At 46.1% G+C, this 24601-nt stretch overlaps 1 protein-coding gene across 3 annotated transcripts in view; it reads right to left on the bottom strand.

The window, feature by feature from the left end:
- The window catches only part of HPS1 (HPS1 biogenesis of lysosomal organelles complex 3 subunit 1), an 82686-nt gene that overhangs the window by 17346 nt on the left and 40739 nt on the right, over nucleotides 1-24601 (bottom strand). For all 3 annotated transcript variants that reach the window (XM_068255063.1, XM_068255064.1, XM_068255065.1), the window contains exons 7-16: nucleotides 24166-24326; nucleotides 21574-21676; nucleotides 17003-17072; nucleotides 11561-11622; nucleotides 11308-11475; nucleotides 8736-8915; nucleotides 7875-7942; nucleotides 5569-5700; nucleotides 5417-5482; nucleotides 1690-1834 (exon numbers count right to left, since the gene is read on the bottom strand). In XM_068255063.1, coding sequence (XP_068111164.1) covers nucleotides 1690-1834; nucleotides 5417-5482; nucleotides 5569-5700; nucleotides 7875-7942; nucleotides 8736-8915; nucleotides 11308-11475; nucleotides 11561-11622; nucleotides 17003-17072; nucleotides 21574-21676; nucleotides 24166-24326 — 1155 coding nt within the window. The remainder of the gene's footprint in view (nucleotides 1-1689; nucleotides 1835-5416; nucleotides 5483-5568; nucleotides 5701-7874; nucleotides 7943-8735; nucleotides 8916-11307; nucleotides 11476-11560; nucleotides 11623-17002; nucleotides 17073-21573; nucleotides 21677-24165; nucleotides 24327-24601) is intronic.

The raw sequence follows: 24601 nt of genomic DNA on the forward strand, positions 1-24601 counted from the left end.
TCTAGCTTCCTGAGTTTGCAAAACTGTCTTCCTGTGTCAGTGCCAGATGCAGGTTGGTTAGACTGAACAGCTTTTTTAAAATCACATCATCACCCACATGCGGTGTTCAGGGAGGAGCTTGGGCAGCAGCCAGTGCTTCACTGTGCAGAACAGCCATGGCTGAGAGAATGCTGGGCATGCGCAGTAATCGGAAACCGCACATGCCCCGGACGCTCCCGCTGACAGATCGCTGTGTGAGAGTACAGAGAGACCAGAGTTCCAAACAGAGCGTTCAGTGGCAAGACGGAGGGATGGTCGGATGAAAGAAGTAGCTCGGAGGGGTCTGAAGAGTCTCTAACACCCAGGTAAGTGTACATTAAAAACTTTTTTCTAGTTTACTTTAAAGTAGATCTATAACTTTGGCATACCTCCGAACAATTTGACATAAGAAAAAGGGACACTAGGACACACCCCTAACCACGCCCCTGACACACCCCTCGTCGTGCATTACACAAAGAGTTCAGAAGCAAAATATGTTTTTTTATAATTCAAACTAAACTGATCATTTCTATCATAACTAGGCTTTCTTCAGTTTTACATTTGAATATAAGAAATAAATCAATTTACTTGATGGGAATAAAGTTTAGAGTCGCTAAAACCCCCTTTTTTTCAGTCGACAAATACAAATATATAAATAGATTCCCAAAGAGGGACTGTCCCTCCAAAAAAGGGACAGTTGGGAGCTATGACTTTGGACCAAACCATTTTTCTCTTTGCAAAATGCATAAATGAAAAATGCTTTTAAACAAAGTTTACAAATAACTTATTTCTTAAAGAGAGACAACTGCAGCATAAGAACATATCCCTTATCCCCACACTGACAGTCATCACCCCTCCTGCACAGCTGAACTATATAGAAGGGGGCCTGGTCTAGGAAGAGGTATGGTAAATACCATTTATCAAAAAAGTTTTCTACTGTTTATGTTCTTTAATGAGAAGATGGAAGGGAAGTGGCCATTGTTAAAAATGAGTGGAATTTGGCATATATTTGCCTCAACTCATAATTATTACCATCTCCTTGACCATCCCTACCCTCTGTCTAACCAGTCCTGTACTGAAGACGACTCTAGGAAGCCCAACCAGAGGACCGAGCTGACATTTCTGCATTGCACTACCGCAAGCAAGGACAGGTAGAACCTGCTGATTGGCCTGGAAGGAACAGCAGCACGCTGATGAGTCATCGCCATGGCCCCTCCTACAGTAAGGAAGCCCACAGTGTAAAATTAGCAGCTCAGGGTTGCTCCTCCCTCTCCAGTCCCGAGTGCTGCTGTGCAGGAGAAGGCCAAACTCATGTATTTACGCTAGCGGCACATGAAAACTCATTTTTATGTTATTTTAGTGAATACATTATGTGTTTTGTATTTAAAGCTTGCCAAGGCCTCAGCTTCTAACATTGCTAAACGCAGCAGGTAATTTAGTTGCTGTCAGATGGAACTGTAAAAAAAAAAATGCCACTGAATTTGTCTCTTTTCTTTGCACATCTTGTAAATTACACATCCCTGTAACCTCGGGCGTATCTGGCGCTGAGAGTCTATCGGAAAGTACTCAGTGACTCTTTATCAAGCCGCCACCGCGCTGGATCTGCAGACTCATCGGTTAATGCTGCTCAGTAAGCATATTAGACCCGCTGACTGCTCTCACCCACAATACCTTGTTTTTGATGAAGTTGGCCAAGACGCTGTTCCCCAGCTCGCTGGTGGACTTATCTTCAATGTTTATGGACGGGGCCAGCATTTGTCCCACAGTGCGATCCACAAATATAAAGTGCACCAGTCCCGGGAAGTCTTCCAAGTACGTGAAACAAGGCGGTTAAGGAAAACAGTTCTGGCAGCAAAGCATTATGGGTCTTCCCTGGCTCCAAGCCTGACATTCAATGAAGAATCTGTCAAGCAGCAGAACATAAGGAATCCTGAAAACATGCTGTGAGTCTGTTAACCATTAGATGGATTATATAAGAGGGTTTTGTTAACCACTTTGAATTCTTAGGTTTTCACCCCTTAAAGAGAACCCGAGGTGTGTTTAAAGAATGTTATCTGCATACAGAGGCTGGATCTGCCTATACAGTCCAGCCTCTGTTGCTATCCCAAACCCCCCCTAAGGTCCCCCTGCACTCTGCAATCCCTCATAAATCACAGCCGTGCTGTGAGGCTGTGTTTACATCTGTAGTGTCAGTCTCAGCTGCTCCCCCGCCTCCTGCATAGCTCCGGTCCCTGCCCCTGTCCCTTCCCTCCAATCAGCAGGGAGGGAAGGGATGCAGGCGGGGACCGGAGTTCTGCAGGAGGCGGGGAGAGCAGCAGACTGACACTATAGAGATAAACACAGCCAGCTCTGACAAGCTGTTTGTCAGCAGCATGGCTGTGATTTATGAGGGATTGCAGAGTGCAGGGGGACCTTAGGGGGGTTTGGGATAGCAACAGAGGCTGGGCTGTATAGGCAAATCCAGCCTCTGTATGCAGATAACATTCTTCAAACCCACCTCGGGTTCTCTTTAAAGGAAACCTGAAGTAAGAGGGATATGGAGGCTGCCATATTTATTTCCTTTTAAACAATACCAGTTGCCTGGCTGTCCTGCTGACCTTTCTGGCATCAGAAGTGTCTGAAACAAGCATGCGGCAGATACATTCAGACTTCAGTCAGACACATCTGATCTGCATGCTTGTTCAGGGTCTATGGCTCAGCAGGGCAATGTGCATTGCACTATCTGCACAGAGTTTGTATGTTCTCCCCGTGTCTGTGTGGGTTTCCTCCGGGCACTCCAGTTTCCTCCCACATCCCATAAACATACAGATAAGGTAATTGGCTTCCGCCTAAATTGGCCCTAGACTACAATATTTACACTACATGATACATACATAGACATAGGACTGTGGTAGGATTAGATTGTAAGCTCCTCTGAGGGACAGTTAGTGACAAGACAATATATACTCTGTACAGCGCTGCGGAAGTTGTCGGCGCTATATAAATACTAAATAATAATAATCAATGACCCCTAGTGATGCTGATCAGGTCTTCTCAGCCACACATCTGAGGGCCAGGGAACTGGTATAGATAAAGGCAGCCTCCAGCATCCTCTGGGAGAATACTGTAGCCCTGTAAGGGACAGGTCCTCATTCCTCATGCTGTACTTCCCATCATATACTGTATTTTCATTCTGCAGCATTGTATATACCGGTAGATTAATATACGAAGAACCATGTGGAAATATCGCCACCTAGAGTCACACACAGGAAACCGCATTCAGCTGCTACCTAAATACTAAATATTGGCCTGCTGGATTGTAATGTGTCTGCAGCAGCCAGGAGGGATTCTTTTTGTATCAAATATTTATTGATCTCAGAATCTGACGTCAAACCCCTTCATGCAGTGACTCAGCGCGCCGCTGTCTCACGATTGGCCAGAGGGGGCTCCACTGACGTCAGAACAGCCTTCATTTATGTTTGCTGAATCTCTGCTGATGTCAGTTCTGTCCACAGCTGATTCATCCCAGCTGCCTTCCCCTGGGTGTACCCCATAGCCTGCAGCATGCTGGGGGTCTTCCTATGCCCGGGGCAAGCCAGGCACGCTCAGTACCGCTGAGACCATTGTTAATTTATCCTGCTGTGTGCGATCTAAGGAATAAGTCAGAACCCTTAACCAGTACACTGATATATAACTGATCCTCTGCTTCTGACACAGGAGACCTGGGTTCAAATAACATCTCTTCCTGTTCAGTAAGGAGTCCTCGGGCAAGACTCCGTAACACTGCTCCTGAGTATATAGAACATGCCCTAGTGGCTGCAGCTCTGGCATAACACTGCTACTGCCTATAGAGCGCCCCCTAGTGGCTGCAGCTCTGGCCTAACACGTCTACTGCCTATAGAGCGCCCCCTAGTGGCTGCAGCACTGCCCTAACACTGCTACTGCCTATAGAGTGCATCCTAGTGGCTGCAACTCTGGTGCTTTGAGTCCACCAGGGGAAAAGCCCGATATAGATGTTCTGTGTCTAGTCTTATATAATTCTGCTCAACTCTATAAGGGTGCCCATACATTAATCCATTTTGGTCATCGATATCCAAGTGATTTGATCAGAATGATTGAATCTAGCAGAGATCTTAGACACAACATAGGTATCTGATTAATCGTTTTCCAGCATGGCCGATCCCTCCTTTAGAGACCAGAAATTTGACCAGAAGATTTGGCCAGAAATCAGTTGAGAGGATCAATCAGGCAGCATGCTGGAAAATCTTAAAGGGGCACTATGGCGAAAAATTGCAAAATTCTAAATATGTGCAAACATAGACAAATAAGAAGTACGTTTTTTCCAAAGTGAAATGAGCCATAAATTACTTTTCTCCTATGTTGCTGTCACTTACAGTAGGTAGTAGAAATCTGACAGAAGTGGCAGGTTTTGGACTAGTCCATCTCTCCATAGGGGATTCTCAGCAAGGCCTTTATTCTTTATAAAGACATTCCCTAAAAAGGATTTAAACAATGATGCTGGCCAGCTTCCCTGCTCCCTACACAGTTGTTTGGCAGTTGGACAGAGCAACTGCCATTCACTAAGTGCTTTTGAAAATAAATAAATCTCTGAGAATCCCCTATGAAGAGATGGACTACTCGCTTCTGTCAGATTTCTACTACCTACTGTAAGTGACAGCAACATAGGAGAAAATAAATTTATGGCTCATTTTACTCTGGAAGAAATGTACTTCTTATTTGTATATGTTTACATATACAGTAGGTATATGTAAAAAAAAATAAAAAAATCTGTAGACAACTTATTTAAAACTATGGCCTATTAAAGTCATAAAAATATTTGGTCAGAATTTGCGCATGGCAGTGACATTTTCTCCCGCCATGCATCTGAGTCAACAGTTTCCTGTAGGCATAATCACATGACCACTGCCCACGCAAAATAAAGGCAAGGCATTTTAGCTTCAAAACAAAAATGAAATTGACAATTCTGTTATTCTAGTCGGGCCGTCATTTTATACAGTATCTGTAGACAATGCAGTAACAATGTCACCATGTGAAAATGTCAGAATGTAAATCAAATTATCACACAAGGCGACATCTTTTGCACTGGCAGGTGGAATGCTCATTTACTGATAGTTCTAAAGCCAGTAGAAAATATAACAGGTCTTCCAGAGTGGTCTGGGAGGAGATTTTGCATAATAAATAGGCTAGGCTAAGCCTCGCTGGGGGGGGGGGGGGGGTACATACCTCTACACAGCAATATATAAATATAGGATTTTTTTCCGATGCTGTATCCAGGAAAATTGCCATAAAAGTGGGTATTCTGAATAATTTACTACATGTTACTATATGTCACTACAGGGCCTCTTTAGGCTTTCACTGGAGAACTATACAGAACGCTTTCGCTGGGGAAAAAGGATATGTCACCATCGTTATATTTCTTTTGCTCTTCACCAGCAAAAATTCCTTCCAGTCCATCAGCTTTTCCCTGGAAAATAAAAACAAGCATTATCTTTCCCAGCGTCTCCCCAGCACTCAGCTTCTCACGTTTCCTTACAAAGCAGCGCTACTTACTGGACTCGTTTCCTGACCCGGGTCTGTACGTTCAGAGACAAGGCGTGCACCCCGCTAATGGAGAAACTCAGGAACAGCTGCCGGTACACAGAACACAGCTGATGCTTTACACTCCTGCAGGCCTTAACAAGCCTGGGAACCCAAGACAAGAGTTACAGAAGCCACAAAAAGAGGCCACAGATATTACAGCACATTTCAGAATGTCTTAAACTAGAGAGAGACACATATGTTCAACCCTTCTCACATGGACATGGAGGTATCTAGTGAACCCCCACGTGTACAATGAACAGGTACCCCAAATACAACAGGAGACAGTACTATATGAAAGAGACAAACAGGTTCAGTAGCCGACTGGGCCCTTCCTAAGCTGTGGTACCGGTTTAGAGAAAGTAGGGTATTTATTGCAACCCCCAAACCAAGCAATAGCAAGAAGCTTTGTTAATGTGCGCCTGCCCCCTCCCACCATTAGGGGCCGCTGTTTTTACACAGTCCAGCAGCCAGACTGATCAACTCCTCCCATCGGTCCGCCTCCACAACCCTCCTCTGTAAAGCCCTCCACTGGCTCCCCATCAGCTTCAGGATCAACGTCAAATCGGGGCACAGGACCTGCCCGACCTTCATCTCCGATTTTGTCCACAGAACCATACCGGCCTGCCCCCTCCGATCCTTTAACGGACTGCAACTGTTCGCACTGCGCATATCTCACTCCAATGTCCGATTGCAGGACTTTACTAGGGCTGCCCCAACTTTCTGGAACCTGCTCCCACCAGCCATCGGACTAGCCCCCACCTTAAATATCTTCAAACAAACCCTCAAGACTCACCTTTTCATGCTCACCTACCCCCCCACATCAGCACCATAATACATTGCCTCTCAACAGATGCGCCTATTGTCTCTACCCCCACCCTTTATATCAGGGTTCCCCAAATGTTTTGGGTGGAGGGCCGGGTCAACATACTTCAGACTGCTCGGGGGCGGAGTATACATAAAATGATGTCTTTGCGGGCCAGACAGTGAAGAATACCTATGTGACAACCTGCAGTCCAATTGGACAGCAGTGTCACCTGATGAGGAATGTTATTTGAAACCAGCGAGTTACAACTTTCTGGCTTCATTCTATAAGCGGACAACCAATATTTAAAGATGTAGCTGACCACATCTATAATACATTTTGTGTGTGCGGGGGCCGGTAAAAAGGGGCCACATTCGGCCCGCGGGCCTTAGTTTGAGGATCACTGCTTTAGATTGTAAGCCTCTGGCAGGGCCCTCCCTCCTAGTGTTTCCAGCTTGATTATGCAATCTCACTGTCTGACACCCCCCTTGTGGACTAGAACAGTCTCTATTTTGACCTATGACACTGAACTACTGTTATCAAACCATTTGCATGATCTTGTTTTGTTGTGAGCTCCTTGCATGACCTACCATGTTTGTTAACCCAATTATCTATTGTGCAGCGCTGCGTAATATGTTGGCACTTTATAAATACAATAAATAGTAATAAAAATAATAGGAATCAAGCTCTCTTTTCTGCCGAATGTGCAGTCCGTTTGCTGATAAACTGTAACCTATACGGTTAGTGGAATATCACCCAAATTATTACAAAGTATCACAGGGCAGACTATACAAGTGCGTGCAATCACTAAAGCCAGATTATGTGCAAAGATGGATTATCATTCAGTACAATAAAGGGCAGTGCAAGAAAGAGTATTATAATAGTACCTCCCAACTTTGAGATGTGAAAGAGGGACACTTAAGCCACGCCCCTGCCACACCCCTAGTTATGGACACTATAAAGACTTCATTAGAAAAATATGTTGTTTTATAATTCAAACCACACTGGTCCTTTCTATCCTGGTTCATTTTCCTTCATAGTAAGATTTTAAAATGAGTAATATATCAATTTAAAGGATGGGAATAAAGTTTAGAGTCAAACACATTATTTAGTAGAGAAATATATATATTTACAACGAAAGAGGGACAAAGTCCTGAAAGAGGAAGAATAGGGAGGAAAGAGGGACAGAGGGACAGGGCTCCCAAAGAGGGACTGTCCCTCCAAAAGAGGGACAGTTGGGAGCTATGCGCAGGATAGCATTTTAAAGAAAAGGATAAAGAATGTTTCTGCTATCTCTGCGGTCTGTAAATAACGTCAGGGACATGTTAGAGTTCAGATGGAGAATGCTGAAATAAGTGCTCTTTCTATACAGCAGCGGTAAATGCTATAAGTGGACAATATATGAACCTCGTCTGCTGCTACCTGGAAATAATAGAAAGCTGTGTATAAAGATGTCTGCACAGACGGTACTTACTCTGCTTGCGTGGCCGCGTCATTCCGAGAAAACGCTTTTGTCTTGAATTCATGCCACATATTCTGCAACTAAACAAAGGAATACAATTATACCGGCAGCTCCAAAAAGGCCGCGAATCGCACACCGGGTGCTAAACGGCTTTATGAAGGTTTATGATGCTAGCTTTACAGGCCATATAAGAAAAGATGGATTCTGATGTCATGGGAAAAAAATGCGGGGATAAATAGATATTCATTTTAGGAATGTTTGGATCCTTACACCATAAAATTACCCGAAAAATATCGGTCTCTCTGTTCCCTCCAATATGTCATTTCAGCTGATGAAACTGAGAAATGTAGACAGATAGAGTCCTTTCATCCAAAATTGGGCGCGGTATTCCAGAAATCGCAAGGGCATTGTAATTGCGTAAAGGTGGCCACTAACTATCCAATTTCTAGCGAAAAATCGTTCAAGTGATCAGATGAAAAATCATCACTACACCATCAACGAACCAATCTTTGCTTCTTATCACAACCAACAAGAAAATCCAAATTTTGGTTTGACGAAAAGCCAATCGGATGACTATTTTTTATAATCATTTGTAATCGTGTGTGCCCATCAACAGAGATTATTTACAACCAATCCGATCAGAATTTCTGATCGACTGAACAATTTTTCGCTAGAAATTGGACCGTTTGTGGCCACCTTTACATTGCAGTGATTTTGGATGATGTGATTTTTACCTAGGCACAATCATACTGTCTGCTGCAGGTATCCTCAATCAAGACCTGGTTCACACTGCGAGAGCGAAGCACTTGTGATTTGTGAGCACAACCCCAGAAACGGCACCGATAAACGCCAGACCACAAAACGATGTCTTACCGGAGTATCACGGCCGCCGAGGCTCTTAACGAACCTGTCCGTTCTTTGCTTGAGGTCCGCCATGATGGGGTGCGACCGTATGATCTGCTGAAGGTCCTGACCTTCCACCAACTTCTTCTCCATCATACTGAATCCATCCATGAGCTGGTACAAGGACAGTGCAAAGTGGCTTCCAGAGAACTGCCGGTATAGACAGGAAGGAAGGGGTTACACTGATGCCAATCACTCAGATTAACATGGACAACAAATCTAGGAACCCCTAAGAGTTGGGCTACTGGGTGATTTTATGCTGTAACTTGTCCCTACAGCTTGCCAATAGTCACCATGGTGTTGGCGGTTTACAAACATTAACTTTCCGTCAACAGTGGTGAATCTATTGCCCAGCATGCCCTGCTTGACCTTTAACCTCTTGAGGACCGTAGGCCTACACCCCCCTAGTGACCAGGCTATTTTTTTACCAATTAGGCCACTGCAGCTTAAAGAGACTCTGAAGCGTGAATAAAACTCGCTTCAGAGCTTGCTAAAACGCCGCTATCCCGCGGCTGAACGGGGGTCCCTTACCCCCCAAATCCCCCCTTGTAAAATCTATGACCAACTTGGTCGTAGATTTTGCTGCTCCTAGAGGCAGGGCTAACGGCTGCAGCCCTGCCTCTCAGCGCGTCTATCAGACGCGCATCGCCGCCTCTCCCCCGCCACTCTCAGCGAAGGAAGACAGAGGGGCGGGGGAGAGGCGGAGATACGCGCTGACAGAGGCGTGAGAGGCAGGGCTGCGGCCATTAGCCCTGCCTCACCAGGAAGAGATCCCTGGCAAAGGCGGAGGGGATTTGGGGGGTAAGGGACCCCCGTTGTGCGTCGGAATAGCGGCGGTTTAGCAGGGGCATGTGTGTCTGAATATAAGAGCTGAAGTGAGTTTTATTCTCGCTTCAGACTCTCTTTAAAGGCCTCGCTGCTGGGATCTTTTGTTTATTTTTTTACAAATATATATATATATATATATATATATATATATATATATATATATATATATATATATATATATATATATATATTTTAAATAAATATTGCTATTTTTGTTTAAATGTAATTCCCATCCTCTATCCCTCCCTCCGCCAGCCAATCCCAGCGATCGTCTCTCATAGACATCAGCATATGTGAGCCTATCGCTTTCTGTGACTCCAGAGGGGAGAGCCGTATCACACGGCGGGTCCCCAGTACAGCGCTGCCTTAGATCGCAGCACTGTACAGTGTTATTAGACGGTGGTTTCGCCGTTTAACAGTCTCATAGCGGCTATCGCCCCTGAAAGACTAATGACGGAGCGGCGCTCCATCATTCAAGTGGAGATGCACGTGCACCGGCGCGCACGATCTCCTGCAAAACCCGCCCCAGGACTTGACGCCAATTGGCTAGTCCTGGGGCTGCCGCTGCATGCACACCCATCGGCGTGGCGTGGTTATTGAGCAGTTAAACTAAGGATTGGGCCGGGTCGGCCAATAAGAAGCAAAACATGGTGTTTGCAGCAGGGGCTCTCGGCTTCAGGCTTTGCCCATTCACGAATGCCGATACTCCAATCATCACTCTGACACACCCCTTAACATCACATATAGCAGCGATATGCACTTCTAAGGGTGCGCACGGGCATCCAATTTTCAGCCAAATCAAAATTGGATACATATTCTCACCGTAAAGTGAACCTAAAGCGAGATTTGAACAAAAAGTTACATACCTATTTAGAGGAAAAGCTCTAGATGCCATAGATCTGGGATATCCAACTCCAGGCCTGGAGGGCCAGATCCATGCCAGTGTTTAGGATGGACTGAGAAAGAGAGGAATGTGTTCTACCTGATGGACCATGCCTTTCCTGATTCAGACCCTTCGATCAATTTCATCTGTGCCACAACTGTGTGAGAAGACCTCGGCCCTCGAGGTCTTTAGTTGGACAGCCCAGCCATAGAGCCCTCCTGATCCTCTATATGCCCCTCATTCCACCGTTGTCCTGCCCCAGCCCCTCCTCCCCCCCCAACAACTTAGCTCTTTATGAAAATAAATATTTCCATATACCACCCTACAGACTCCGCTCTGGTAACAATATTCTCATGTCTTCCTCTCTGGTCACCTCTTCTCACTCCCGCTTACAAGACTTCTCACGATCCTCTCCCATCTTCTGGAACTCCCCACCCAACACATCTGCCACTCACCTACACTTACTCTTTTTAGGCGCAATCTGAAAACTCACCTCTGCAGGCAAGCATACTCTCTTAATTTAACATGGGCCCAAGGAACCTAAAAAAAACATGGACTACCCATCTCACGCACAGCTTACCTTCACCTATTGGCCTATCCCTTAGCCCTCTTTCCCATTTTGTCTCACAGTGCTGTGGAGTGATAGTCGCTACGAGTAGCTACGAATACTACTACTAATTCCTCCTTCCAGGTATGAAAGAGGAAGTAGTGGCGTTACGTGGACCGCAAGTGGAATGCATCAGCTATAGGCGGCATAGGTAAGTTAATCCCCCCTCTACTTAGCTAGTGAGAGGTTAGCCTCCCCATAAAGCCATCTGATTGGCCGTTCACCTTTGTCAGGAGCACCAGGGACATGCCGTGCCACAGTGGTAGGCAGTACATGGAGTGAGGCATCATGGGACAGTATCCCTCCCGTAGGTTGGCGTCCAGGAAGACCCGCCGGGTGTTGGTGGATTCCGGTAAAGGGCCGGATAGACTCTTCAGACTGTCCTCTGCAATCTGCAGGACAATAACAGAACGGGATCATATCTCATGTCTACTGTGCGAGCGACAGATCGGGAACAACACGTAGGAGGAAATCTACCTGGATCTCAGGATCACCAAAACTCGATGTGGAGGAATTATCATCCATCCAGCTGCCTCCAGCTTCAGGGATCAAACGCAGCATCAGGAGGGCAGGGGGAAAATAAGAAGTAAAAATAGATATAAACACGCGTGAGACAGCTTACTCTCGTACCCTACCCGAGGCGGTTCCTGGTGGGCAGATGGGACACAGAAACATGTTCTCTGCCTCATGATATGCCTCTGTGCCCCCCACCACCGATCTCTGCCCCCCCCCACTGCCACGCTATAGCCCCACGAGATTAGCAACATTATTTGTCGCCATCTCGGAGGGTCAACATGGGGGAGAAGAATTCCCTGTTCAAAACGCCCGCCAGGGGTGTTCCTGCAGGGTTTCCAGAGCTGCCATTGGAACACTCTCTACCTGACCACGCCCCCTGCTGCTCCCCCGCCTCCCTGCATGCTGGGAGGTGGAGGAAATCAATCTCTCCTTCCAGTGCGGTCCACAGGAGCAGCGGGGAGAGGCGGTTTTTGTGGCTCACCCCACCGGATCAGGTAGCCTGCGTTTTTTCTTTTTAAATCTATGAGCCCACCTCGGGCTCTTTTTAACCACTTCACCCCAAAGCGGTTTTCACCCTAATGGACGAGCGATTTTCACCTTTCACTGCTCATCCCTTTCATTTGCCAATAGCTTAATCATTACTAATTACAATGAAATGATCTATATCTTGTTTTTTTCACCACCAATTAGGCTTTTTGGGGTTGATTTTTGTTTTCAGTAATTACTTTAATTTCTATGCATTTTGAAGGGAAAAATAAGGAAAAAATGAAAAAATATACTATTTCTCCAATTTCATCCCCTATAGTTTTAATATAAACACGGCTACTGTACATAAAACCCACACAGTTTATCTACCTATTTGTTCTGGTTATCACAAGATTTTAATTATGTCCCTAGTACAAAGTATGGTGACAATATATTTTGGGGAAATAAAGGTGTATTTTTTTTAAGGATTTTTTTCCCACTAATTTTACGTGCATGCTCGCAGGAATGCACGTGCACTCGCGGGAGCGCGCACGTGCACAGCGGCAGCAGCACTGTCTGACTTATAAAAACGCCCTGGAGCCATTAAGAGGCTCTAGCAGGACGTTTTTTTAAGTCAGCTTGTCATTAAGTGGTTAAAGCAAACCGGAGACAAAAATTAACTTATGATATGAGAGATGAATTGTATGTGTAGTACAGCTATGAAATAGGACATCAGCAGCAGAGATAGGAGTCTCATATACTCATCTGTGTGGAATACGGTCCTTTTTTTTTTAATGCACTTATATAGTAAAGAAAGAGTCAGCTTGAGATAAGGTTTTACTGCAGGAAAGTTCAGAGGGCCATTAGCTCTGCTGTAAACTGCAAATATAATGCAATGTTATAAAGTTACATAACTGAAAATAAAAATGGGAGACTCATTTCTTTGCTACTAATGTTCTATTAATTACTCGTACTACACATACAATTAATTGCGGTATATCATACTTTTTTTCATTTCAGGTTCAACTGATGGCCCCATCCATGCCAAAACTGCAACTGCTAAAGCTATGAGCCTACATTGGCTGCAATTTACTAAGACACGTCCGGCAAAAACGTCATGTTTGTTAATTTACTTAATGCAGTATTTTAGATGTGAATGCAGTATTTAAGTTTTTCACACATGCGATAATAGTGGAATCCTGCGTAATTTCATGCGATATTTGATGGATAGTTACAGAGCAGGGAAAATGGATGAAAGGTGCTACAGATAGCATTTATTATTACACTGTCATGTAAAGGGCAAGTCCAAGCTGCAAAAAATTATCATACAATTTGTATCATCTCAAAACCACTACATAATAATATTGTAAACATTGGGAAAATAGGTTTTAATAGTAACTTTCTTATTTTCCTGAATAGAGTAATTAGATTTCCCCTTTTCTCTGCTCTGTTTATTCCCTTCTATAACCTCCCGAATGGCTGAATGTGACCGACAGCTCCAAGCCCAGATTTACCTCACAGGAGCCTATAGGCACAGATGTCCTGGCACCTTAGACCCCGCCCTCCATGATCACATAAACCCTCCAAACCCGCTGTCATTTCTCCCTTACCTGTCATAGGTAGCTAGAGTATTAGGCAGGCAGAGGAACTTCAGTATTAAGTAGCTGGAGGAGCCCCCGACTGAAGCAAGATCTCATCAGTGGAATGCTGAGAGCCGGGTGAGTAACCTATTATTTACAATCATCAGGATTCTGCACAAGGAAAGAGGGAGGGAGATGCTTTGAGAGGGGAGGGAGCCGCCTTTCCATAATCAGGCGCTTGTAGGCACGTGCCTACCCAGCCCTATGGTAAATCCGGCCCTGCCGACAGCTCCAGGCTGGAGACACCGAACATCTCACTTGTGTTACCGCACGCTCTAATCCCTGCAAATTCACATTTATTGAGGTGTTTACCTCACAAGTCAGTAATCTTTGTTTCAGAAGCAACTTTAGTGAATGGATATTTCACAAAATGTTCTGTAAAATTAGCTGTTTTCTGCTGTACAGAATGAGGTAAGGCTTGTGAATTGAAGATAATGGATGAATGTTTTGCAAAATGATAATTTCAACGAGTTTTGAAAATCACTTCATGTGAAAAAAAAAAACAGCCAAATTTTATTTGACAAAAAAAAAAAAAAAAGTTAGTCAACTAAATGTTTTCAGGATGCATTTTACCGACATCTGTTGAAGTATTTATCAACGCAGCTTTAGAAGAAGGTTTTTGTTTTTGGTTATATTTATACAATCATGAGAAACGTATTTGAGATAGCAATGTGACATAATGGAAATGGCAAATATGAAATGAAAATGACAGAAATGAAATGAATTCCGCAGCATCACATGAAAATCACGGGCTGCTTTTGGCAAAAACTGCTTCAGGTTCAGGATGAGATGGCAAATGAGCAACAATAAGGCATTATGAAGAGGATTTTGTAGCTTCTGCTGTTCTTTGTAGCCCTGACTATTCTAGAACTGCTAAGAAGGTCAAAAGGCCCCCTTGTCAGTTCTCTCAGTCAGGGCTGGTTCTAGATTTTTTGCTGCCTGAGGCAAACTTGTGAGAAAGCCCCCCCTCACCGATTTGGAATGATCGCACAGCACCTGACAATTGCCTACCCCCTCTTCAGGGCCCTTTTCTACTAGCTGCGGTTTTGCCAAAAACGCAAAACAAATGCGTTTGGTGTATCTTAAGTGCAGCCTGCTTATAATAAGAACCTTGAATGGTCTTTTCCACTGCTGCGTTCCGATAAAAAAAAAACATGGAAATGCATGTCTGTGCGATTATGATGCATTTTGCGTTTCAATGTAAAATATAGGAACGCATGAAAAACGCATAGAAATGCATTTTGCATTGATTTAGCCACTAGTATCTATTTTTAAAAATCAAGACAATCAGAAAAACAGAAAGCAAACGCATAAAAACGTACATCAAAATTGGTCAAATTGGGTTTTGTAGTGGAAAAGGACCCCTACTGTCAGACTCCTCACACAGCACAACAAGCTGCGTTTCCCCAATGATGCTCTCCTGCCTCCCCCCTCCTCACTGACTGTCAGACTCCTCACACAGCACAACAAGCTGTCTTTTCCCAATGATGCTTTCCTGCCTCCCTCCTCCTCACTCACTGTCACACTCCTCACACAGCACAACAAGCTGCTTTTCCCCAATGCTGCTCTTCTGCCTCCCCCTCCTCACTCACTGTCAGACTCCTCACACAGCACAACAAGCTGTCTTTTCCCAATGATGTTCTCCTGCCTCCCCCCTCCTCACTCACTGTCAGACTCCTCACAGCACAAGCTGCTTTACCCAATGATGCTCTCCTGTCTCCCCCCTCCTCATTCACTGTCAGACTCCTCACACAGCACAACAAGCTGCTTTACCCAATGATGCTCTCCTGCCTCCCCCCTCCTCACTCACTATCAGACTCCTCACACAGCACAACAAGCTGCTTTCCCCAATGCTGCTCTCCTCCCCCCTCCTCACTCACTGTCAGACTCCTCACAGCACAAGCTGCTTTTCCCAAATGATGCTCTCCTGCCTCCCCTCTCCTCACTAACTGTCAGACTCCTCACACAGCACAACAAGCTGCTTTTCCCCAATGCTGCTCTCCTGCCTCCCTCCTCCTCACTCACTGTCAGACTCCTCACACAGCACAACAAGCTGCTTTTCCCCAATGATGCTCTCCTGCCTCCCCCTCCTCACTCACTGCCAGACTCCTCACACAGCACAACAAGCTGCTTTTCCCCAATGCTGCTCTCCTGCCTCCACCTTATCACTCACTGTCAGACTCCTCACACAGCACAACAAGCTGCTTTTCCCCAATGCTGCTCTCCTGCCTCCCCCCTCCTCACTCACTGTCAGACTCTTCACAAAGCACAGCAAGCTGCCTTTTCCCCAATGATGCTCTCCTGCCTCCCCCTCCTCACTCACTGTCAGACTCCTCACATAGCACAACAAGCTGCTTTTCCCCAATGCTGCTCTCCTGCCTCCCCCCTCCTCACTCGCTTTCAGACTCCTCACACAGCACAACAAGTTGCTTTACCCCAATGATGCTCTCCTGCCTCCCCACTCACTGTCAGACTCCTCACACAGCACAACAAGCTGCTTTTCCCCAACGATGCTCTCCTGCCTCCCCCCTCCTCACTCACTGTCAGACCCCTCACACAGCACAACAAGCTGCTTTTCCCCAATGATGCTCTCCTGCCTCCCCCCCTCCTCACTCACTGTCACACTTCTCACACAGCACAACAAGCTGCTTTTCCCCAATGATGCTCTCCTGTCTCCCCCCTTCTCACTCACTGCCAGACTCCTCACACAGCACAACAAGCAGCTTTTTCCCCAATGATGCTCTCCTGCCTCCCCCTCCTCACTCACTGTTACACTCCTCCCACAGCACAACAAGCTGCTTTTCCTCAATGATGCTCCCCTGCCTCCCCCCTCCTCACTCACTGTCAGACTCCTCACACACAACAAGCTGCTTTTCCCAAATGCTGCTCTCCTGTCTCCCCCCTCCTCACTCACTGCCAGACTCCTCACAAGGCACAACAAGCTGCTTTTCCCCAATGCTGCTCTCCTGCCTCCCCCCTTCTCACTGTCAGACTCCTCACACAGCACAACAAGCTGCTTTCCCCAATGATGCTCTCCTGCCTCCCCCCTCCTCACTCACTGTCAGACTCCTCACACTGCACAACAAGCTGCTTTCCCCAATGATGACCTCTTTACCTCGCTCTCCTCTCGCTTCTCCTCCTACTCTGACTGCATGCTGTAAGTGTAAACAGAGTACACAAACATGCTGCCCCGTAATCTCTGCCCCTGATGCAAATGTTTCACCTTGCTTCATGAGAGAACCACCCTGCTCTCAGTCTTTCTATATTCTATGTAGTTATATTGGCTACCCAAACAAACCTAAACTTGTGGCGCTGGGCGATGGATCTGGCGTGAAAAACTCCTCCGAGGCCACGTTGTCTTCTGCGTCCTGCAACACAAACATAATACTTTTATTCCTCAATTCACAACGCATTACGGCATTCGGCAAAGCAGAAAACAACCGATTCTACCAAACATTTTGTGAAATTCACTAAGGCTGTTACCGGATGGAAAACTGAAGTACCGACTAGGAGTGCTTATTGTGGTTTGCCTTCCTAAAACAGAAGGTACTTGCGATAATTCAGCTTTAAGGCTTTGTTCATATTATAAATCGCCAGCACTATCGCAATCGCTGAGCGTGATTATACTGCGATTTTTGAAGAGCTTTTCCCTGCGATTTGCTCTTTTCTAAGCGCTTTTGCTCAGCGATGATTTTTTTCACTTCCTGACGTCACTCAGGAAGTGAACTCTTTAACCCGGAAATGAATAAATGCGATGTATTTATTTATAAAAGCACTCGGGAAACTGCTATATAAAGTACTTTTTTTCAAGCGCTTTGCAATTTCCCTATACCTTCCATTGAGCCAAAGTGCTCAGAAAATGGTACAGGTAGCGTGTTTGCTAGTTCAATGAAACCGAAACGCTTACCTGTGAACACTGTCATAGGAAATCATTACACAAGCGATTTTAGGGCAATCTGTAAAATCGCCAGCGCTTTAAAAAAAATAAAAAAAAAAAAATCAGCAAATGCTGATAGTATGAACAAGCCCTTAGTGAACATCTGTGGTTACCCACAATGCACCACTACTGAATATGCAAATTATCTCTTTATGCCCCTGATGCCAGGCTTACATCCAGAACCGCCGGTGTATAGCCAGCCCACAGCTTATACATGTTACAGGGCCAAGGTGCATGGCAAGGATTGATATGCCTGTATGGGATAGGGCTTGGACCAGAACAGTGGTGTCTCTAGGGGGGTGCAGGCCGCACCAGGTGTCACCAGCAGAGGGGGTGACACCAAGATCTAGGCTAAGGGACAGTAAAGTAGGGATATGTCGTTATAGACCAGGCTATTGCCCAGCTCCTCTCTCTACTACAACAAATGGTTCCAGTATAGCTCCTCCCCAACCCCATTCTCAACAAATGCAACAAAGTAACAATACTACCAAAAAAGTATTATTGGTTTTGTTTAGCCTGGTGAGGTAGGAGGGTCAGGGGTAAGAGAGGGGTGACACCAGGAGCGTCTGCACCGGGTGACACCAGCCCCAGAGACGCCGCTGCCGACTAGTGAGGTAAATAACAGTCTGGTGAGGTAAATTAAAAGCAGGGTCACTTCATTAATTTATTTGTTTTTATCAGAATAATGCTATAATTTGTATCAATAAAATATGGATGTTTTAGATATATGGTGTTGCGTGACTTCTTTCTCCTATAAACAAATCCACAATAAGACAAATAACATTTATATCACACTTTTCTCCTGGCGGGCTCAAAGCACCAGAGCTGCAGCCACTAGGGCATGCTCTATAGGCAGTAGCAGTGTTAGGGAGACTTGCCCAAGGTCTCCTACTAATTAGGTGCTGGCTTACTGAACAGGCAGAGCCGAGATTCAAACCCTGGTCTCCTGTGTCAGCGGCAGAGCCCTTACCCAGTACACTATCCAGCCACAATATTCCCCATTATACTCCCACTGTCCATAATGATACAATTCTCTAGACAGTCAATCGTCCAATTCGGTTGTAATATGGACCGGAAATGATCATTTGGACCTACTAACGGAAGGAAAGCTTCTATCCAATTCCATCAACTTAATGGAATCTATAAGCAGCTTTCCTTCCGTTGGGTGTGGGCCCGAACGATTGTTTCAATCGAATCGGACAATCGATCGTCCAGAGAATTTTGTTAATGGCCACCTAAACAGTATGCAGGGGGAAGGGGGCGGGGCTATTAACATGAAGCCTGTAACATAAAGAGACCCTGTAGTGACATGTAGTAGGCAGGGCCGGTTCTTTCATGAAGCAAGGTGAAACACTTGAATCAGGCGCAGAGATTACAGGGGCAGCATGTGTGTACTGTGTGTTTACACTAATAGCATGCAGTCAGAGTAGGAGGAGCAGTGAGAGGAGAGTGAGGTGAAGAGGTCATCATTGGGGAAAATCAGCTTGTTGTGCTGTGTGAGGAGTCTGAGAGTGAGTGAGGAGGGGGGAGGCAGGAGAGCAGCATTGGGGAAAAGCAGCTTGTTGTGCTGTGTGAGGAGTATGACAATGAGTGAGGAGGGGTGAGGCAGGAGAGCAGCATTGGGGAAAAGCAGCTTGTTGTGCTGTGTGAGGAGTCTGACAGTGAGTGAGGAGGGGGGAGGCAGGGGAGCATCATTGGGGAAAAGCAGCTTGTTGTGCTGTGTGAGGAGACTGACAGTGAGTGAGGAGAGGGGGAGGCAGGAGAGCAGCATTGGGGAAAAGCAGCTTGTTGTGCTGTGTGAGGAGTCTGACAGTGAGTGAGGAGGGGGAGGCAGGAGAGCAGCATTGGGGAAAAGCAGCTTGTTGTGCGGTGTGAGGAGTCTGACAATGAGTAAGGAGGGGGGAGGCAGGAGAGCAGCATTGGGGAAAAGCAGCTTGTTGTGCTGTGTGAGGAGTCTGGCAGTGAGTGAGGAGGGGGAGGCAGGAGAGCAGCATTGGGGAAAAGCAGCTTGTTGTGCTGTGTGAGGAGTCTGGCAGTGAGTGAGGAGGGGGAGGCAGGAGAGCATCATTGGGGAAAAGCAGCTTGTTGTGCTGTGTGAGGAGTCTGACAGTGAGTGAGGAGGGGGAAGGCAGGAGAGCAGCATTGGGGAAAAGCAGCTTGTTGTGCTGTGTGAGGAGGCTGACAGTGAGTGAGGAGGGAGGCAGGAGAGCATCATTGGGGAAAAGCAGCTTGTTGTGCCTTGTGAGGAGGCTGACAGTGAGTGAGGAGGGGGTGGCAGGAGAGCATCATTGGGGAAAAGCAGCTTGTTGTGCTGTGTGAGGAGGCTGACAGTGAGTGAGGAGGGAGGCAGGAGAGCATCATTGGGGAAAATCAGCTTGTTGTGCTGTGTGAGGAGGCTGACAGTGAGTGAGGAGGGGGGAGGCAGGGGAGCATCATTGGGGAAAAGCAGCTTGTTGTGCTGTGTGAGGAGTCTGACAGTGAGTGAGGAGGGGGGAGGCAGGAGAGCAGCATTGGGGAAAAGCAACTTGTTGTGCTGTGTGAGGAGGCTGACAGTGAGTGAGGAGGGAGGCAGGAGAGCATCATTGGGGAAAAGCAGCTTGTTGTGCTGTGTGAGGAGGCTGACAGTGAGTGAGGAGGGGGTGGCAGGAGAGCATCATTGGGGAAAAGCAGCTTGTTGTGCTGTGTGAGGAGGCTGACAGTGAGTGAGGAGGGAGGCAGGAGAGCATCATTGGGGAAAATCAGCTTGTTGTGCTGTGTGAGGAGGCTGACAGTGAGTGAGGAGGGGGGAGGCAGGGGAGCATCATTGGGGAAATGCAGCTTGTTGTGCTGTGTGAGGAGTCTGACAGTGAGTGAGGAGGGGGGAGGCAGGAGAGCAGCATTGGGGAAAAGCAGCTTGTTGTGCTGCGTGATGAGTCTGACAGTGAGTGAGGAGGGGGGAGGCAGGAGAGCATCATTGGGGAAAAGCAGCTTGTTGTGCTGTGTGAGGAGGCTGACAGTGAGTGAGGAGGGAGGAGGCAGGAGAGCATCATTGGGGAAAAGCAGCTTGTTGTGCTGTGTGAGGAGTCTGACAGTGAGTGAGTAGGGGGGAGGCAGGAGAGCAGTAGTGTTTCATTTGACTTGCACAGCAGAAGGGAGGAGGTGTTCTGACTGAGGAGGAATGGAGTGGCTGAGGGTGAGCAGTGTGTTTGTCACAGACTCACAGCCAGCCAGTGTGCTATTGTGTTGAGCTGCAGCATGTCATGTGAGAACATTAAATGAAACAGAGAAAATTGTCGGGTGTTGTGCAATCATTCCTAATCTGGAGGGGGGTGAATCCTTACGAGTTTGCCAGGCAAGTCTAGATCTGCCCCTGGTAGCAGGATACAGTAAATTATTCAAGTTACCAACTTTTACAGTGATTATCCTGGTTCCAGCATCAGAAACACTTCCTATATCTATATATTGAAAGCATTGCCACCCTTCAGTGATGCTGAGCCTAGGCTGTTTAGCTGCGTGCAATTCTCCTCCCAGAGCATTCTGGGAAACCAGGCATATTTTGTACTGTTTCAGAACTCTCAGTAAACAAACATTCTGCAGAGCTGCACCTGACAGGACTTGAGATGTCACCACCTGTGATACATTTCAGAATATAAATCAGGGTGGGAACGCCAGTTTTTTGCATGTTTACCTTTTGTTTCTTCTGACCAAATATAAACTGAGCTGCGTTGTAGATTTGTACTTGTTGTATTTGATTTCCAGGTAATTGGATGTTATATTTATACAGATTTCTATAATTCCAGAGGAATTTACTGTAACCGGCATTTGTAAGAATCTGTGTTCTAAACAGAAAAACTATGTAAAGTCGGTTTAAAGGGATCCTATTCATGCACGAGTAGTGACATCATTTGTCGTCTGGACCAATCACAGTGTAGGATGCAGTATCCTCCCCTCACCTGCACATTATTGTCCGGCAGGGCACTGAATCCGGGGTACAGATCCTGAACGATGAGAATTAAGGACAGCAGGTCGGCGGGTCTCAGGGAACTGGCATTCCGGCTAAAACAAACAAAGGAGTCATTAGCAATGCGAATCCTGTGCGTCAGACTTTCAGATAAGATGGTAAACTCTGTGGAAAAAAAGTTCTCTTTTGTTTCTGGATTACAAGTAATAGCATATGTATACTTTACATTATATAGAGGAGAACTGTACTTTCTGCTGAAATATTTCAGTTTTTGCCTGGAGTTTTACTTTAAAGGGCATCCGAGATAAAAATAAACTGATGAAAAACAAAAACAATTGTATCTATCCTCCTCCTAAAAAATGACTTTTTTTTAGATATCCCACAGTCTTGTTTTATATTTAAATCTAGTTTGTAAGTTTTTACTGTTGTATTATCTCTGCTCAATGACACATTCATTGAGGTATGTCAGAGCTCAAATCTTTGAATTATTGACCCTTTTTATCTCTTTCCTGCTCTTAGAAGCCATTTATTGACAGGAAAGTGTTTTATGGCTATAATTACTTATCAGTGAGGGTTATGCTATATAGTCCAACACGGTCCCGACCCAGACAGAGACTGTCACTTGCAAACTTGTGTCACCTTAATTGCAAACCTGAAGCGAAAATAAACTTATGAGTTAATGGATTGCATGTGTAGTACAGCTAATAAATAGAACATTAGTATCAAAGAAAAGAGTCTCATATTGTTTTCCAGTACAGGAAGAGTTATCTATGCAAAAGAGCTTCTCTGAGCTCTCTGACCCACTGGGTGGAATACAGTCCTGTTGTCTGAAACACTTAAAGAGACACTGAAGCGAGAATAATTCTCGCTTCAGTGCTTATATTCAGCATGGGCATGTGTGCCCCTGCTAAAACGCCGCTATCCCGCGGCTAAACGGGGGTCCCTTCACCCCCAAACCCACCCCGCAAAATCAACAACCAAATTGGTCGTAGATTTTGCTGCTGCTGGAGGCAGGGCTAACGGCTGCAGCCCTGCCTCCAGTCGCGTCTATCAGCGGCGCATCGCCGCCTCTCCCCCGCCCCTTTCAGTGAAGGAAGACTGAGAGGGGCGGGGGAAAGGCGGAGATACGCGCTGACAGACGCGCGTGGGGCAGGGCTGCGGCGGTTAGCCCTGCCCCAGCCAGGAAGCGCACCCCCGCTGCACGGAGGGGGATTTGGGGGTGAAGGGACCCCCGTTAAGCCGCGGGATAGCGGCGGTTTAGCAGGGGCACATATGCCCCTGCTATATATGAGGTCTGAAGCGAGATTTATTCTCGCTTCAGACTCTCTTTAAACAGCCGAGAAACAGCAAGAGACAGCTTGAGATAAAGTGTTACTGCAGGAAAGTTCAAAGGGTTATTATTTCTGCTTTGTTTTATAGTTTAAGGCTGCTTTCACAGTGAGACGTTACAGGCGCAGGTTACAGCAGCCTGTAACGCTCCCCAACGCAGAGCAATGATAAATCAATGGGCTGTTCACAGTGCCCACGTTGCGTTACATTGTAACGCAGCACATCCGTTGAGAGTGCTGCATGCTGTGTGTTATGCGCGGCTAAGCTGCGTTAGATTGTGCGCACATGCTCAGTGGTGTTAGGTAGGAGTGGAGAGCGGCCAGGCACAGTGTTTACTTCCTGGAGCGGCCGCTCTGTGCGGCCATTGGCCGGGCGGGACCACGTGATGCCGCATGCATCCAAGAGTACGCATCACGGACGCCAGAGTGAGCTGCACAACGCGGCTCACTCTGACGTCCACATCAGAGAGCACCAGGCCTTGCGTTAGGGGCACGTTATGTGCCCTATAACGTCCCCTAAACGCAACGTCCTGTTGTGTAAGTAGCCTAAAGGACAGATTGTGGTTTTAAAACTGCAAATGTGACAGAATATAAAAAAAAAAAAGCAATATAACTGAAAATAAAAATATGAGACTTATTTGCTACTAATGTTCTAATCATTATCCGTACTACACATACAATTTATTATATTATGAGGTTTTTGTTTTTTTTTCGCTACAGGTTTGCTTTACAGGACAACTGTAGTGAGAGGTATATGGAGGCTGCCATATTTATTTGCAATTAAACAATACCAGTTGCCTGGCAGCCCTGCTGGTCTATTTGGCTGCAGTAGTGTCTGAATCACACCAGGAACAAGCATGCAGATAATTTTGGCAGATCGGACAATGTCAGAAACATCTGATCTGCTGCATGCTTGTTCAGGGGCTATGGCTAAAAGTATTAGAGGCAGAGGATCAGCAGGATAGCCAGGCAACTGTTATTGCTTAAAAGCAAATAAATATGGCAGCCTCCATAAACCTCTCACTTCAGTTCCCCTTTAAGCAATGTCTCTGCTGTAGTTCTGCCATACGCTGAGAACTATTCTCTCCTTATTTCTGCTTTCTCAGTTTCATTCTCCGAGTATATATAGTATATTCAGTACTCATTTACGGTAAAGACGTAATTTATTTTTTAAGTGTCAGGATTATATCATCGTTCACACAACAGATTCTGCACATGCCAGATATATCATCGTTAATCTATTCCTGGCTTGTTACCTGGAGAAGAGAGCCAGCAGTTTGGTGTTCACCAGCACAAAGGCATGCAGCACTTCCTCTCCTCCCCGCTCGTTGCTGCTGTTTATATAATGAACGATCTGTTTCTCCAGGAACTCGATACATTGCTCGCACAGCTTGGGGTGGATCAGACGCTCCACAGCCTGTCGCGGTAATAAGCAGACACAGCACATAGATTAATATTCAGCTAATGATTTATATCCCATCTATCATCACTTCCTGCGGCACTGTGTGACGTTACAGGGGAACTCCGGCTACCCATACAGATCAGTGACCTGGTCAGCCCAAGACCACTATACAGGGTGTTAAGGTGAACCCGAGGTGAGAGGGATATGGAGGCTGCCATATCAGTTTCCCTTTAAACAATACCAGTTGCCTGGCAGTCCAGCTGATATATTTGGCTGCAGTAGAGTCTAAA

The sequence above is a fragment of the Hyperolius riggenbachi genome, chromosome 10, assembly GCF_040937935.1.
Source record: "Hyperolius riggenbachi isolate aHypRig1 chromosome 10, aHypRig1.pri, whole genome shotgun sequence".
In the NCBI taxonomy this organism is placed as follows: Eukaryota; Metazoa; Chordata; class Amphibia; order Anura; family Hyperoliidae; genus Hyperolius; species Hyperolius riggenbachi.